At 42.2% G+C, this 18,452-nt stretch overlaps 1 protein-coding gene across 1 annotated transcript in view; it reads right to left on the bottom strand.

Annotated features, from left to right (window-relative positions):
- MOB3A (MOB kinase activator 3A) overlaps positions 1-18,174 on the bottom strand; it is a 79,317-nt gene extending 61,143 nt beyond the window's left edge. Inside the window, exons 1-2 of the mRNA XM_073686327.1 lie at positions 18,011-18,174; positions 2,466-2,939 (exon numbers count right to left, since the gene is read on the bottom strand). Of these exons, the coding sequence (XP_073542428.1) occupies positions 2,466-2,883 (418 nt within the window). The 5' untranslated portion in view covers positions 2,884-2,939; positions 18,011-18,174. The remainder of the gene's footprint in view (positions 1-2,465; positions 2,940-18,010) is intronic.
- Positions 18,175-18,452: the final 278 nt, after the last annotated feature.

Below are 18,452 nucleotides of genomic sequence, written 5' to 3'. Positions count from 1 at the left end.
GTTGAATTTTGAGAAAACACATACATACATTCATGAGAGAAATTAAATATAACCTTTTAAAATTCTGTAGTTTTTACGATCAGAACATTTAAAAAAAAAAAACAACAATCTGGCTCCTTGAAGTCTTTAAAATTAAGTTAATACAGCTTCAGATAAACAATCCATGACAAAATTACACCGCGTCATTATTATAAGGCACCACTCCAGTGGCTTTTTTTATTGCACTGCTGGAGTGCTTTAGATGCAAGTCTCCTGCTCCCGGTCTCATACTCACGTTTCAGCGTTTTCTTCTGTTTTCGCCGCTGCTCCAGTGGGTCTCCGGTGAAGAGTGACCTGCTGGCAGCTCCAGTGTTACATGGAGCTGCACGGATGTCACTTTTCAATACAAGTCTATGAGAGCCTCGTTCTGGCTCTCAGACTTGGATTGCGCTCTTCTGATGTAGCTTCTGACCAGTCAGAAGCTGCACCCACAAGATGGCGCAGGGAGACCGGAGCGGCACTGAAAAAACTGAAGACGTCAGAGGGTGAGTATATGATGGGGGCAGGGGTTTAGATTTAAAGCGCCACTACAGTGCTGAAAAAAAACAAAACGCTGGAGTGGTGCTTTAACGAAAACTAGGCGCCATTTCTCTAGCGCCATTCTAAGACTTCTAAAGAGGCTCCCCTGTTCTAATGAAGGCCACGTAATTGGCTGAAACGTCAAATTGTACATACAGTGGAAGAACATGTACTAATAAAATACATATTACATTCTTTGCATGAACTTTGGAGTGCAAATCTATTTTTACATTGTTAACAAAAACTAGGCCAAAATACAGAAGCACTCAAAACACAATGGTAAAATGCAAGTAACTTAATTTAGCTAATAGGGGCAGAAAATCTGCAGTATCAAATATCTACCAAACATTCATTGTGGGAACGTAGCTTAATATTACTTTTTTAAGATATAATTTGTTCTTGTTTGATAGGTTTGTTTGCAAAATTTGCACATTTTCTGTTTGCAATAAACCAAATTTGCAATGATAGTTGAATAATTTTAAATGACAACTTTACATAAAATACTGTGCATATTTTGTATCATAGCATGTGTAGATGTGAAACTATCACCTTATGTATCTTGTACTGTAAATGCCCTTAGAAAAAAAAAATACAAAATGACCCAATTGCTGTTTTTCAGTTGACTTGGCTCTCCAAAAAATGGAAAATAGAATAACAGGCCATCAAAAAGTCATAGGTATAACAAAGTGATACTGATAAACACAACAGGATCAGATCCTGTTCGATAAAACGTTAGGAGGGCTGCGCTGCTCAAATAAACCGGTTCTTCAATTGTGATGATAATAAGGTTGGTTTCTATTCACGGCATGTTTCAAAGCCATACAGGCATCTCAAGTGAAAGAAACAACAAAAACACTATAGTTCATTCGCTAAAAACAGGTGAATTAAATTGATATTGAAAAAGAAATTTCTGGTGACAACGCAAACCAAGTTTTTATTTATTTAATATCTATCTATCTATCTATCTATCTATCTATTTATTTAAATGTAGTAAAACTAACTCAATAAGAAAAATGTGATATTGCCATAATTGTACAGACCCACACAATAACATTAACATCTCATTTTTTTCCACATAGAGGTCAAGCAATAAACAAGGGATTGCATTTTGTCCCATTTCAAGCAGAATTATTTTCTTATACAGTATAATTCATCAAATGGAAAATTAAATGAATCCATTAAAAACTACAACTGGTCCCATGTTAGAAAAATAAAGACCTTAAGGCTCTTCCAAAACTGATGAAAGTAGAAAATCAAAAAATGCTGAGACAACAAGGGGCTGAGATAGGCCATCAATATTTCACCAATGGAAATCAGAAATTGAATTAAGGCTGTACCCTCTATTTTTTAGGAAAATAGATTCCTCTCTAAGCTGTCTAAAATAGAAGGCCAAGAACGGCTAAGGCTGCACGACGACATTTGTCTTGTGACACTGAAATCGCAGCGACACATTACAACATTGAATGTAATGTCTTCCAATATTTTTAAGTTGCAACTTCCAACAAGCTACGACACAGAGTGGCAAAAATATTTCCAGATATGTTGGATTTTCGGTCGCTAGTGCCATGCGAAACTTGTTATAGACTTCACTGCAATTACAATGTGACATGCGACTTGTGTGCAACTTATTTGCAACTAGGCTGTTTAATTTACAGCAAAAATCAAAGCTCTAAAATAGTCACACCACAACAAATGGTTTTGCAGAGTGACTTCTCAGAGAATTGCTGTCGCATAACACATGTTGCCATGCAGTCCCAGCCAAGTTCTACCACCTAAAACACCTGTCAATTACAAATGTCAATGATCTCTCAATAGTCACTCAATACTTTAATCTTTTAATTTGCTACAAACCTACAAATAAAATTAGGAACTACAGAATGATACTTTGATGCAAATATGACACTTACCAACATTTGTAGGGAAAATGCCTTCATTATTTATCTGAACTTCTATCCAATCCATTAATAAATTCATGTATTTTGGGGCAGAAAGTGCTGTGGGTTTTCGATATCTATTTTCATCTTGCCACCGATACTCATACTTAGGACCTCCAGACATAACAGGACATGATTGCTCAGTGCAGTTGTCGCTGATTGTACCATAGATCAGATTGATGCGATTGAAAAAATCCACAACGTGAACTGCCACCCAGTCGTTCTGGTCCTCCTCGTGTGGCAGCTGGACAGCCAACTTTAGGTCCAGTCCTGCATTGAGGGAAGCTTGAGCTTTCTTATGCAGTTCAAATCGCTGAGTGCCAGGTTCAAATTTTCGCTTAGGACGAAATGTTCTGTCCTTATTAAAAACTTGCTTTAGGGGATTTGCCATTTTACAATCAGTAGAATTGATAGCCTTTTATGGAGCTGAAGTGTACTGTTGTAATTCTGGGGAAAGAAAAAACAAGAATATTAATAATCATTTTTATTTCTATAGCGCCAACATATTCTTCAGCACTTTACAATTAAGGTGGGACATGTACAAACAATATAAGAATTATAGAGTAACACATCATTCAACAATTGAAATTGCAAAAAAAAAAAACAAGAGGAGTGAGGACCATGCTCACAAGCTTACAATCTATGAGGAAATAGGGGGTCACAATAGGGAGATAGTGCCTGTCGTGTATGGTCCAGCCATCAGCGTAATAAAGAGAGGCATTCAAATAAGATGCATGAACCAATCACCAGCCAGTATCCATACAAGTACAGATACAAAATGCTATTGGGTGCATGGAGGGTGTGGAAACAAATGATGGGAGGGACCAGATTCTAGGGCAAATTTAGGAAGAGAGAACATGGAATAGTTAGATTAGTGAGATGAAGTGATAGGCCAGGCTAAAGAAATGTGTTTTAGGGCATGCTTAAAACGGTAAATACTGGGAATAAACCGGATTGTACAGGGTAGAACATTCCAGAAAACTGGCGCAGCATTAGAAAAGTCCTGGAGATGGAAATGGTATGTTAGGTGGTGTACATTTTTATACCCTCCACAAACCTCTTTTTGTATACCCTATATGATTCACTCCTTCCCTATGCCCTATACAAATATCCTTTTTGCGACAACACACTATTTTCCTTTTTATTTGTAGTACTACTACCCCCATTGAGAATTTGGTGTGCTTCATTATACTTGTCGCCTTTTTGAATTCATATTTCATTTGCTATTTTCCTACATTAAATTGCCTCAATTTCTTGTTTTCGTCACTACATGTATTTTACTTTATACAATGTCATTTGTGTTTTATTATGGACTTTGTTATTTTGCAGTATGTAATTTTATCCATTGTATATACTGTACAGCATATTTATTGTATTAATTTTCAACTTCTCATGGTTACGAGCCTGCTAAAGTGAGCGGTAACCTCCCGCTCACCGTAGCAGAGTGGTAACCATGATAAACTGCGGGTTACTAGTTGCGCGTGTGCCCCTAGTAACCCGATGTTTACCATGGTTACCAGCCTGCTCCTGCTTCAGCAGGCTGGTAACCAGGAGCAGGACATCGTGGAAAGATGCTTTCCACGATGTCGCTGCTCCCCTGATCGCTGGTGAGCCTGACTGTTTGACAGCTCACCAGCGACCACATAGCGACGCAGCAACGATCCCTGACAGGTCGTATCATTGTTGGGATCGCTGCAGCATCGCTTAGTGTGACAGGGTCATTACGGAGTACCACATGTTTAATCTTGATTTCTTTTACTGTTTCTTAATACCCTAAAGTTGCCATTTGAAATGACTTTAGTTTCGTGCCATGTCTGTGATCTGCTTTTTTCAACAACTGAATGAACATCCTCAGAGCCCGGTGATTCCATAATTTTTGCCAGGGGTAGTAGAACCTGAAGTAGTGGGCAGTATGGGTGTCTGTTGTCCAGCAGGAGTACTCAGCTCCTTGCTATGGCCAACAGGACAGCAACACACTCTACCCAGCATACTGCTGGGGGGTGCCAGTTATAGTTTATACTTTCTAGTTCATTCAGATTATTCAGCCTCTGCTCTGCCTGTTTAATTCCAGCTTCTAACCTTGGTATGTGTTTAAGTTATCCTTTTGCCTGACTATTCTGTTCCTGTCCCTGATGTCCTGGTATTGACATAGCTGCTGGCTGGTGGATCAGGGTGTCAGAGGATAGTCAGGAAGCTACTTTGTGGACCCAACCAAGGAGCCTAAGAAAAAAAACGGTATCCTGGAGAAATGCGTGTCAGGGAAACATGTCCCGGTACTATGCCAGAAATGATTTTAGACAGAATCACTCAAACCTATACAGGGGTTGATTGCAGACACTGAGACCGCCTGTCCGCACTGACACGCGCCTACATCCGCCTGGTTGTTATGTCTACATGCGGTCATCATGCTAGCCGCATACAGAGTGAACTCTGCTAGCGCGGCTTACTCACAGCGACGTGCCTGCTACAGTGTCGGGTGCACAACAGTCTTCCGTATTAGCCGCACATAATTACATATTAGTGCGGGTTGTATTAGCCGCATATGAATGAGATTACAGTACATCTTTGTAAGGGATGTATTTGTGGTGAGTATGTTAATTTAATAACAGTGGAGTCATACCACTGCTAAAATATATATATCACATCACAATTAGATGATTTATATGGTCTGATATGAATGTTAAAGTGGCTGATGTTATATAGCAGTGAGAACAGATTTTGTACCCCAGTATATGGAAAGACAGCAATGCAATTTCTATATTCCCTCAGGTTCTTACAATTAGTGACTCTGTAAATATGGGTATTTAATAACCTGACCAGTAATTGATAAGGGACTTTGGTCATGAACCCTATTCACAATATATTATTCCATATCTTGGCATTTAATTGGGATTCAGTGGATCACAGCTGTGACTACAATTTTTATTGTGATCATATATATCCTTATTTGGATATATGTGTAATTTACATTTAATATCACATTTTAATAATGATGCAATAAGTTAATTTTTATTCATACTTTTCCTTTCTTTCCCCTGCCCTATTAGGCTATGTTCACACTAGGCGTTTTTCTGAGTTTTTATGCAGATTTTCAGCTGCGTTTTACAGTAATAGCAAAGTCTGAGATTTCAGAAATCTCATACACACAGCTTGTTTTTTTTCCCTCAGTATTTTGTGCTTCGCATGTTTTTTGCACAACAGAGCATGTCACTTTCAGCGTTCTTTCAGAGTTTTTCACCCATTGAAAGCAATGGGTGGTGCAAAAAATACCTACATTTTGCTGTGTTATTAGTGAAAAAAAAGCAAGTACAGCAGTATGTGAAATCCATTTATTTTTGTGATTTTCCTAAATTTACCATTTTGCCTTGGTCACCTGTGATGGCAGTTTGGATTACTACAGATTAATTAAATTAGTGATGCGTAGCAAGTAAACATTGGCTGACCAAGGTGTTAGATTGAAAAATACCTGTGGCCAACCAAGGTGTGAAATTGAACAATGCCTGAGCAATTCAATGGCATAACCAAATTATGAAAGTAAATACTGTCTTACAAACTTAATGCACCGCCAGTGTCTTAGGTTAACTATTCCAGATTAATTCACCTCCCCCCGCTCACATTTGTCATGTGCATTTTTTCATGAAATGTCTTGCATTGGCGACCTGTTTTCATGCTTCAGTGGTGGAAGCAAAGATGAACTTTACAGCAAAAACCACCGCAAAAAAACACACCAAAACCTGCGTTTTTGATGCTGCTTCTTTCTTGCAGTGAGAGCAAGTTTTGCTGCAGAAAAAAATCCACACCAAAACACCCTTTGTGAACCCTTAGTCTTATTTTTCTGTCCACATAGACATATGAGGGCTTGTTTTTTGCGGTAAGAGTTACTTTTGAATGACAATTCACTTTACCACAGTGTACTGGAAAATGGGAAAAAATTCTAAGTGTGGTGAAATTGTGAAAAAAAACTGCAATTCTGATCGTTTTTTGGGAAATGTTTTTACTGTGTACATTTTGTGGTAAAATTGACCATGTACTAGGATTCTCCTCATCAACACGATTACGGCAATACCCAACACTTAGTTATTTTATTATTTTAGCAGATAAAAAAAAATCAGAAGTTTGAAAAAAAACTTTTGGGCTTGTTACATCATTTTCCGAGACTCGCAGCATTTTTATTTTTAGGACGAAAAACCTGTGTGATGGTTTATTTTTTGCGGGGAGAGACGTTTTAGTATGATTTTGGGATACATGTGACTTTTTGATCGCTTGTTACAGCATTTTTTGTGGAATTGCAGCGACCAAAAAAAAGCGTCATTTTGGCGTTCTTGAATTTTTTCCGTTTACGATGTTTACTGATCGGGTTAATTGTTATATATATTTTGATAGATCAGGCTTTTCTGAACGTGGCAATACCACGTGTATTTTTTATTTTTTTCTATTATCTTTAACAATCGCAGGCAGAACACTGCTCCACACGCGATTGTTAGCGGCAGGTCCTGACGGTAATACACAGCCATCACCTGCTAGGTATTGGACGGGCTCTCTGCAGGAGCCCGCTCCATACATGCGCCATACATGTATGGCGGATGTCGTGAAGGGCTTAATATGAAGCTGCCTCATCAATTAACACCAGTTTTATTTCCATACGAGGCAATTCTATGCCCTCAATCCTGCCTGCAAGACAAGAAAAATATCTTTTATTATACTCACCTGCGGGGCAGTGAGGTGGGCGTTGCTTGTCCTGGTCGGGTGCCTCTTTTTGCAATGCCATCCTCCTTCTTGCTTCATGTGGATGACGCATCCTACATCATCCACACAGTATCCCCGGCATCGCACTCCTGAGCAGGTGTACTTCTCTGCCCAGTAAAGTGCTGCAGTGCGCATGTGCTGGGGCTCTTTGACCTTTCCCGATGCATGCGCACTGCAGTACTTTGAAACAACTGAAAATATGTCTTTTATTCTAGGTTCTTCAAAGTAGCCACCTTTTGCTTTGATGACTGCTCTGCACACTCTTGGCATTCTCTTGATGAGCTTCAAGAGGTAGTCACCGGAAATGGTTTTCACTTCACAGGTGTGCCCTGTCAGGTTTAACAAGTGGGATTTCTTGCCTTATAAATGGGGTTGGGACCATCAGTTGTGTTGTGCAGAAGTCTGGTGGATACACAGCTGATAGTCCTACTGAATAGACTGTTAGAATTTTTATTATGGCAAGAAAAAAGCAGCTAAGTAAAGAAAAACGAGTGGCCATCATTACTTTAAGAAATGAAGGTCAGTCAGTGCGAAAAATTGGGAAAATATTGAAAGTGTCCCCAAGTGCAGTTGCAAAAACCATCAAGCGCTACAAAGAAACTGACTCACATGAGGACTGCCCCAGGAAAGGAAGACCAAGAGTCACCTCTGCTTCTGAGGATAAGTTTATCCGAGTCACCAGCCTCAGAAATCGCAGGTTAACATCAGCTCAGATTAGAGACCTGGTCAATGCCACACAGCGTTCTAGCAGCAGACACATCTCTTCAACAACTGTTAAGAGGAGACTTTGTGCAGCAGGCCTTCATGGTAAAATAGCTGCTAGGAAACCACTGCTAAGGACAGGCAACAAGCAAAAGAGACTTGTTTGGGCTAAAGAAGACAAGGAATGGACATTAGACCAGTGGAAATCTGTGCTTTGGTCTGAGGAGTCCAAATTTGAGATCTTTGGTTCCAACCACCGTGTCTTTGTGCGACGCAGAAAAGGTGAACGGATGGACTCTACATGCTTGGTTCCCACCGTGAAGCATGGAGGAGGAGGTGTGATGGTGTGGGGGGGGGGTGCTTTGCTGGTGACACTGTTGGGGATTTATTCAAAATTGAAGGCATACTGAACCAGCATGGCTACCACAGCATCTTGCAGCGGCATGCTATTCCATCTGGTTTGCGTTTAGTTGGACCATCATTTATTTTTCAACAGGACAATGACCCTAAACACACCTCCAGGCTGTGTAAGGGCTATTTGACCAAGAAGGAGAGTGATGGGGTGCTACGCCAGATGACCTGGCCTCCGCAGTCACCAGACCTGAACCCAATTGAGATGGTTTGGGGTGAGCTCGACCGCAGAGTGAAGGCAAAAGGGCCAACAAGTGCTAAGCATCTCTGGGAAATCCTTCAAGATTGTTGGAAGACCATTTCCGGTGACTACCTCTTGAAGCTCATCAAGAGAATGCCAAGAGTGCGCAAAGCAGTCATCAAAGCAAAAGGTGGCTACTTTGAAGAACCTAGAATATAAAAGACATATTTTCAGTTGTTTCACACTTTTTTGTTAAGTATATAATTCCACATGTGTTAATTAATAGTTTTGATGCCTTCAGTGTGAATGTACAATTTTCATAGTCATGAAAATACAGAAAAATCTTTAAATGAGAAGGTGTGTCCAAACTTTTGGTCGGTATTGTGTGTATGTGTATATATATAACCATGTTTTGCTTACTACTTTTGTGTATTGCCATATTCTGAGAGAGGCAACTTTTATTTTTCAGTCAATGGAGCTGTATGATTAGTAGTGATGAGCGAGCATGCTCGCCACTGCTCGGTACTCGCCCGAGCATCTCGGTACTCGAGATGCTTGGAGCTCGCCGACTACTTTAGAGATGCTCGGGCGGAAGCTCGGGTCCCCTCCCAGCATGTTTGGCGCTATTTAGAGCACCAATCATGCAGGGATTGTCTGACACTCACTGTAATATCACAGCCATGGTGGTTGTGGCATTACAGTGATTGCCCAAATCGATGGGAACAGTGCTCACAGTGAAACATGAAAAGGCGGCAATTCATCAGCGGCATACACCGGTACCCGACAATTTAGAACAGAAAGAATAGAGCATCACACATAGATTAGATAGATAGAAACATGTCAGTCACATATATAATAAATACAGTGATAGTGTTGATTACTGTACTTGTTAGTGTTAAAATAAAGGATTTATTTAAAAACAAAATTGGCGTGGGGTTCCCCGTAATTTTAGTCTCTAGCAGAGGTTAAGCAGCCGGCTGGGGCAGATGTTTGAAACCTGGGAAGTGGGTAATACCCACGGAGCTTCCCAGGCTACTAATATCAGCCACCAGCTGAATACCTAGCCTTTACTAGCTATTAAAATGGGGGACCCCAAAAAAAAATGACGTGGGGTCCCCCCTATTTTAATAGCTAGCAAAGGCTAGGCAGACAGCTGGGGGCTGATATTAATAGCCCAGGAAGGGTGCCATGAATATTGGCCCCCTCCCAGGCTAGAAACACCAACAGTCAGCCGCCCCAGAAAAGGCGCATCCATAGGATGCGCCAATTCTGGCACTTAGCCTCGCTCTTCTCACTGCCCTGTAGCGGTGGCAGTGGGGTAATAGGGCTGGGGTTGATGTCAGCTTATAATGCCAGCTGACATCAAGCCCAGGTTAGTAATGGAGAGGCGTCAATAAGACACCCCCATTTACTAACCCCATAGTGAAAGTTAAAAAAACAAACAAACACCCAGAATAAAGTCCTTTAATTGAAATAAAGACACAATTCTTTAATGTTCTAAATTAACCCCTTAAGCCCCGCGGGAGGTTTGCACCTTAATGACCGGGCCAATTTTTACAATTCTGACCACTGTCACTTTATGAGGTAATTACTCTGGAACGCTTCAACGGATCCCCGATTCTGAGATTGTTTTTTCGTGACATATTGTACTTCATGATTGTGGAAAAATTTCTTCGATATCACTTGCGTTTATTTGTGAAAAAAAACGGAAATTTGGCGAAAATTTTGAAAATTTTGCAATTTTCAAAATTTGAATTTTTAAGCCCTGAAATCAGAGCGATATGTCACACAAAAGAGTTAATAAATAACATTTCCCACATGTCTACTTTACATCAGCACAATTTTGGAACCAAAATTTTTTTTTGTTAGGGAGCTATAAGGGTTAAAAGTTGACCAGCGATTTCTCATTTTTCCAACAAAATTTACAAAACCATTTTTTTAGGGACCACATCACATTTGAAGTCACTTGGAGAGGTCTTTATGACAGAAAATACCCAAAAGTGACACCATTCTAAAAACTGCACCCCTCAAGGTGCTCAAAACCACATTCAAGAACTTTATTAACCCTTCAGGTGCTTCACAGGAATTTTTTGAATGTGGAAGAAAAAAATGAACATTTAACTTTTTTCACAAAAATGTTACTTTAGACCCAATTTTTTTTATTTTCACAGGGGCAACAAGAAAAAATGGACCCCAAAATTTGTTGTGCAATTTCCCCTGGGCACGCAGATACCCAATATTTGGGGAAAAAACACTGTTTGGGCGCACGGCAGGGCTCGGAAGGGAAGGAGCGCCATTTGAATTTTTGATTGTAAAATTTGCTTGAATAATTAGCGGACGCCATGTTGTGTTTGGAGAGCCACTGTGTGCCCAAACTTTGGAGCTCCCCCACAAGTGACCCCATTTTGGAAACTAGACCCCCCAATGCACCTTTCTAGATGCATAGTGAGCACTTGGAACGCCCAGGTGCTTCACAAATTGATTCGTAAAAATGAAAAAGTGAAAAAAAAAAACACTTTTTCATTTTTATGAATCAATTTGAGAAGCACCTAGGGGTTCCAAGTGCTCACTATGCATCTAGATAGGTGCCTTGGGGGGTCTAGTTTCCAAAATGGGGTCACTTGTGGGGGAGCTCCAATGTTTGGGCACACAGGGACTCTCTAAATGCAACATGGTATCCGCTAACAAATTGAATGGAAAATCGGCTCAAATTGTTAGCGGACACCACATTGCGTTTGGAGAGCCCCTCTGTGCCCAAACTTTGGAGCTCCCCCACAAGTGACCCCATTTTGGAAACTAGACCCCCCAAGGCACCTTTCTAGATGCATAGTGAGCACTTGGAACGCCCAGGTGCTTCACAAATTGATTCGTAAAAATGAAAAAGTGAAAAAAAAAACACTTTTTCATTTTTATGAATCAATTTGAGAAGCACCTGGGGTTCCAAGTGCTCACTATGCATCTAGATAGGTGCCTTGGGGGGGTGTAGTTTCCAAAATGGGGTCACTTGTGGGGGAGCTCCAATGTTTGGGCACACAGGGACTCTCCAAATGCAACATGATATCCGCTAACAAATTGAGCCGACATGGCAGGCAATCCCCGTAAAGTTTTTTGGCCGCGAAGCATATGGGGCAGAGACTCGAGCATGTCACTCAAATACCCACGATACTCAATGCATACCAGAGCACCCGATGCAAACTCAAGAAGCGAGCACTTGCTCTCAACACTAGTCGCCATATCGTCATCTTTTTTTCTTACTTTTGAAAAAAATCCCAACCCCAGCCCTAGCCCCAGCACAGCCCTAGCCCCAGCACAGCCCTAGCCCTAACCCAAGAGTTTATTTTTGACGTTGTTCCTTGTGCGGTATAAGTGATTAGACGTCTTTATTCTTCGGGTCGGTGTGATTACAGCAATGCCAGAATCATATGGGGTTTTTATGACTGACAGCTGTCACACACTAAAAGACGCATTTTTTGTAAAATCTAGGTTTTGCATCGCCATATTTTGAGAGCTATAATTTTTCCAGATTTTGGCAGACAGTCATGTGACGGCTCGTTTTTTGCGGGATGACTTGACGTTGTTATTGGTGCCATTTTCAGGCACGTGACATTTTTTGATCGCTTTCTATTCCGATTTTTGGGAGGCAGAATAAACAAAAAACAACAATTCAGGAATTGTTTTTTTTTTGTTTTTTTTTTAATTCTGTTCCGCGTGTGGTAAAATTGATGAGGTAGCTTTATTCTTCGGGTCAGTACGTTTACAGCGGTACCACATTTGTATCATTTTTCTATGTTTTGGCGCTTATACACAATAAAAGCTATTTTATAGAAAAAAATATTTTTTAGCATCGCTTTATTCTGAGAGCTATAACTTTTTTATTTTTCGGCTGATGGAGCTGTATGGCAGCTTGTTTTTTGCGGGACGAGATGACGTTTTCAGTGGTATCATTTTTATTTATATGCGTCTTTTTGATCGCGTGTTATTCCACTTTTTGTTTGGCGGTATAGTGATAAAGCATTGTTTTTTGCTTCGTTTTTTTTTTTGCCGTGTTCACTGAAGGGGTTAACTAGTGGGACAGTTTTATAGGTCAGGTTGTTCCGGACGCGGCGATACCAAATATGTGTACTTTTATTGTTTTATTTCTTCTCAGCGTCTGCGGCATGGCTAGCTGGGTGGCAGCGTTCTGCTGAGATCCAGCCTGTCATGTCAATGTAGCAGAGCTGAAGCCGTCCTGGGAACCATGGAAAGGTAAGGATGAGGTTGGTTTATTATTTTACTTTTATTGCAGAAGACATTGGCTTCAGCTGGAATGGGCGTGATGGTAAGTAGAGTTTAATTTAGAACATTAAAGAGTTGTGTCTATTTCAATTGAAGGATTTTATTCTGGGTGTTTGTGTTTTTTTTTAACTTTGACTATGGGGTTAGTAATGGGGGTGTCTTATAGACGCCTCTCCATTACTAACCTGGGCTTGATGTCAGCTGGCTTTATAAGCTGACATCAACCCCAGCCCTATTACCCCACTGCCACCGCTACAGGGCAGTGGGAAGAGCGAGGCTAAGTGCCAGAATTGGCGCATCCTATGGATGCGCCAATTCTGGGGCGGCTGACTGCTGGTGTTTCTAGCCTGGGAGGGGGCCAATATTCATGGCACCCTTCCTGGGCTATTAATATCAGCCCCCAGCTGTCTGCCTAGCCTTTGCTAGCTATTAAAATAGGGGGGACCCCACGTCATTTTTTTTTTTTCTTTTTGGGGGGTCCCCATTTTAATAGCTAGTAAAGGCTAGGTATTCAGCAGGGGGCTGATATTAGTAGCTTGGGAAGCTCCGTGGATATTACCCCCTTCCCAGGCTTCAAACATCTGCCCCAGCTGTCTGCTTAATCTCCTCTAGAGACTAAAATTACGGGGAACCCCACGCCAATTTTTTTTTTAAATAAATCCTTTATTTTAACACTAAATGACAAGTACAGTAACCAACACTGTCACTGTACTTATTATATATGTGACTGACATGTTTCTATCTATCTAATCTATGTGTGATGCTCTATTCTTTCTGTTCTAAATTGTCGGGTACCGGTGTATGCCGCTGATGAATTGCCGGCCGGCTTTTTTAAAGAGAGGGGTGCATGAAAATCGGAGGGCACTAGTGTGTTCTGAGTGCACTGCCATGTTTTTCATGCACCCTCCTATATACCCTGCCTGCCTGTCTGCCTATATATTCTGCCTGCCTGACGTTTAATTGAGCACTGCTCCCATCGATTTGGGCAATTTTTGACCTTCTGCAGACCGCCGGGGGAAAGCGCCAGAAAAATGCTCGAGTTTCCCATAGACTTACATTGGGCTCGTTGCTCGGGTCGAGCACCCGAGTATTCCAACGTGCTAGATCCGAGCTTCGAGCACCCGAGCATTTTAGTGCTCGCTCATCACTAATAATTAGTTTTTGGTTTGTGTGGGATTACCTGACTTTTTCTGTGGTACTATTTTGCAGTGCAAAACTCTTTGATCTCCTTTTATTAAATTTTTTATATGCAAAATGTACAAAAAACAAAAAGAAAAACACAGCTGGCAGTTCATCTATACAGAAACTAGAATTCAGCCGCTTTGCTCAAATTCAGTAAGGAAATTTGATGTACATCAAATTTATTTAGCAAGAACAGAAAAATGTGGCTCCATATGCTGCGAGTCTCTTGAAACCCCGGAACATAATATACACAAGGTTTAAAGAAAAATACTCAACTAACTCTGGTCCTTATTTGTCGCTCCTTACGGTTTGGTCTCCTCTTCAGACATCCTGTCCCTGCCTCCAGTCTGACATTTTACAGTATCTGACTAGGCCTCGTGTGACTTCATAAGGTGCATCATGAGGTCTAATCAGCGATTGCAAAAATGCTGAAACAAAAGATGGAGGGTGGGACAGGATGTCTGAAGAGAAGGTGGGACTGAAGGGAGTAGTAAAGTCAGGGTCCCTTCCAAAAAAATTGGAATATCCAGAATTTTTGTGAAATTTGATTTGCTCATCTCTAATTTTTTATTTAAATCTTTGTTACAATATTAGCTATGTTGGTTAAATTAATGTGATAATTTTATAGTTTAGGTCACACAATTGCTTAAATTGCTCATAAAACAAACTACTATTTGCGCCTGTCAGGGTATGTGCACACGATCAGGAATGGCTGTGGATTGGACGCAGCACACTATTCAATTGAATAGGAGGCGGATATGCAGTACACCGCGGTGGCCACTACCACTTGACGGCGGAGCCCCGCAAGTGAGCACTTCCGGCCTGCGGCAGCCGCTGTCAGCACCGATAACACCTGATCGGCGGGGGTGCCGCGTGCGGGACCCCGGCCGATCATACATTGATGCCCTATCCTACGGATAGTAGTGGACATCAATGTAAAAGTAGTGGACAACTTCTTTAAGTAAAACAAAAACTATTTGTTTGGCATCTCTGGAATCACACTCACCTAAAGAATCATATTGCCAGATGAATTTTATTGTAAGGCTGTGAGTAATCCAAAAAAAAAAAATTGTGGAATTGTGCTTTTTTTTTGCTATTTCGCCACACTTGGATTTTTTTCCCCGCTTCCCAGTACATCACATGATAACATGGATGATGTCTTTCAAAAGTACAGCTCGTCTTACCAAAAACAACACCTCACACGGCTATGTCAATGGTAAAAAACAGTTATGGCTCTTGAAATGAAAAGAGGAAAAAACAAAAGTGCAAAAACTAAAATTCACCCCATCCTTAAGGGGTTAAAAAACCTTGTACTGTATTTACACTATCCCGGTCCAGATCGGATTTTCCGCTGCTGCCCCGATGCTGTTTGGTTGCAGAGGTAATGTCACGTGGACAGTTCTGCAGCCCTTCACTGAGACAAATGATGTTGGGGAAGAATATAACCTGTCCATTGGAATGCCAACAGCTCTTATACAGAACTCAGGAGAAAAGGCTACTTAACATGTATGGCCAGCCTTAGGATGCCTCATCACATGGGCACCCGCAATCGCATAGCAGGGGAGGGTGATGGGCTGACAGAGGGAGCCCTTTCATACTATTTGACCACTTGTTTCTGAGGTTGTTATTGACTGTCAGGATAAAAGCTAGCCAGGATCAGATACATCCAATCCCAAACACTGCAGCATTGTGCCACTCGTGAGCAATCACAGCACTATATATGTACATGGCAGGCTGAAGAGGTTTCTTATTCACAGGGTGTAGTTTTCATTTTTTTCATATTTGAGAACAATTTTCTTTTTTTTTTTCTTTTTTTAAAGGGAACCTGTCAGGTCCCCCTACACTATGATTTCCAGTTATAATCCAACAAGAAATCATGTCTGAGGACTAATCATCTGCGTAAAAATGACTTTATTGCCCTCACTCAAACAGGAAAATTATTTCTGACTAGTTTGACAAAGTTGTTTTCTTAGGACTGTGTGGCTTCACAGTATCTAATCATGCCCCTTAGGCGTGATTGACATTCGTATGCAATCCGGTACATTCACGAGACTTCATTCCTCCATGGATATAGATGCAATGAAGTTGTGTGAATTCTCCCTGGCGTCATCGATGCTTTGCACCAGATCAGGGAGGAGTGAAGTCTTGCCAATACTCAAAATTACAGTTGGGTGAGACATGCTGTAGGCCGTGTGGAGAATGTCAACCACGCGTGATTGGCGAGTGTGAAGCCAAACAGTTCTACGAAAACAACTAGAATAATTGTATGCCACATCAAGGACATTAGTTTATTATTGGAGCAGTTTGGGAGGCATAAGGGACATGACGGGTTCCCTATTAAAGGGGAAATCCCACCTCGCACATTCATAGCATATCCCAAGGATTTGCCAATAAAACCTGCATCTATCTTAAGAACGGGGTCCAATCATGCTGCTGTAAATGGTTAATTCCAACCATCTCCACTGACAGTCAGGGGCCCTTTCTTTAGATAAATGTGGGTCTTACCAGTGGAATCCACATCAACTAGGCATTCATGGCTTAGCCTATGGATAAGCCATAAATGTACGAGATGGGAATACCCCATTATTTTAAAAAGTCTGTTCACAACCTGGACAACCCCCCTTTTACTAAAGTAGCCACCTTGTATAATAAAAATAACAGATACCCACCTCCCACAGTGGTGCCATTCCAGAGCTGGGTCTCCCGGGGCTTATGTGACATTGTCATGCCACGTGAGCCCTGCAGCTAATCACTGGCTGCCAACAGGCTGCTGCGCTGTCACTACTTTTGGATGAACCTCAAACATGCAGAAGTGATAGCAAAGAAGCTCAATAGCAGCTGCTGACTGGCTGCAGGGCTCACATAGCATAATAATGTCACGCAACCTCAGAAGCAGATAAAGCTGAAACACTCCCGATGTGGGAGGTGAGTATGTTATTTTTATTTTACAAGGGGGACTACTTTATTTATAAAGGAGTTGTCCAGGTAGTGGAAGGCCCCTTTAAACATAAATGACATTCGTATCCCGAAATGCAATTTGTTCGCCATTCCTGATTAACCCTCAACTGGTGAGGTGGGGGTTGCCACACCCCAGGGAATTTTTGTTCGGCTGCCATTCATTGAAAAATGCTGGTATGAGGATACGTGTCTCACTAGCTTCCATCCATTTGTGGGTGTCAAAAATTTGTTATACTCACGTGTAATCAATCGCCAATAAGAAAACGATTAAAACAAACGTGATCTTTGCATTTTCTGTAAAAATAAGAGATTTCTAAACACTTGGGGTATAGGAAACCCCACATCACCAGTTGAGGGTTAAGGGTGCACCACATTCAGAGGCCTGGGTGGCTCAAGGAGTTCAGCCCATCTCTGCTGTGAGCCACTGCAAAACGCACTACAGTCAGGGAATGGAGCATATCACTGTCAGAGAACAGCCCCTTTGTTGCATAAATTAAAGGGGGTTTCCACTACAGAAGAACTCCAGTTTAACCATTTCAGAACCCCATAGCATAAAAACAATGGCTATTCACTTTCCCCAGGAAGTGACTTCACCCTCCAGGCGGTGCCGATGGGGGCAGATATAACCACTGGTCTTATTTTAATTAGGGTCCTGAATTGATTAGGATGGGGCTCTCTGGCAGTGGAGAACCCCTCTAAGATGAATCTGTCGGCAGGGCTTGGCCATGTCAGGTGTTTGGTAACAACGAGCTGCTCAAACATGGATGATTTGGGCCCAGAGTGTGTAATGCCACCAATAACAGCACCCTCGGGCTTCCTGCAGCGGCACTGGCGGCCACACAACACTAGAGACGCGACTGAGCCGAGTACATCATCCAAGTGGGAGGGCGACCCCCGAGCTCCTCCCACGGGCACACCAGCTCCCCGCTCAGCGCTCTCACGGCTCCCCAAGCCCTCAGCACACTGGCGCGTGACAGGAAAGCCCTGACTAGACGAGCCAGCACCCCGCTCCTGCCTTCCCGCCTCGTGTAGCCCGGGCGCAGCAGACAGCCGTGAGCGTTACCTCAGCCGGAAGCAGGGCGCGACGCCTCCTCTCCGCAGTCCGTTGGAAAGAAAGTAAACTTCCAGCGGCCAGTTCCTCCGTGTCTCCCCCAGCAGGCAGTGCGTCACGAGGAGGGTCCAGCAGCCGCTTCCGCTCGGAATGCCGCTGTGTGACACGTGACCTCGCCCCGCCTAGTTGTCCTGCTCCGTCAGTAATGGGGCGGCTGTCCTGGAGCCGGGGTCTTACCTCAGGCTCTCCCCACTGCTGGTGCGCTCATACACTACCTGAATGGCTGCCAACACTGCTGCATGTCCAGTTACTGTTTGCCATACTCAGGGTATCTCATGGCCATGGAGCTGTACAGCCGTCCGTACTAGGCATCTGCAGGCCGTCTCCTATGGATACATATAGAATGGCTGGCGTATGCTTTAACCCCTTCACCACCTTGCAATTTTGCATTTTC

This window comes from Phyllobates terribilis, unplaced genomic scaffold, assembly GCF_046119375.1.
Source record: "Phyllobates terribilis strain yellow unplaced genomic scaffold, ASM4611937v1 Scaffold_1__5_contigs__length_1240528914, whole genome shotgun sequence".
NCBI lineage: Eukaryota > Metazoa > Chordata > Amphibia > Anura > Dendrobatidae > Phyllobates > Phyllobates terribilis.
This window is presented reverse-complemented; position numbering and strand designations above follow the sequence as displayed.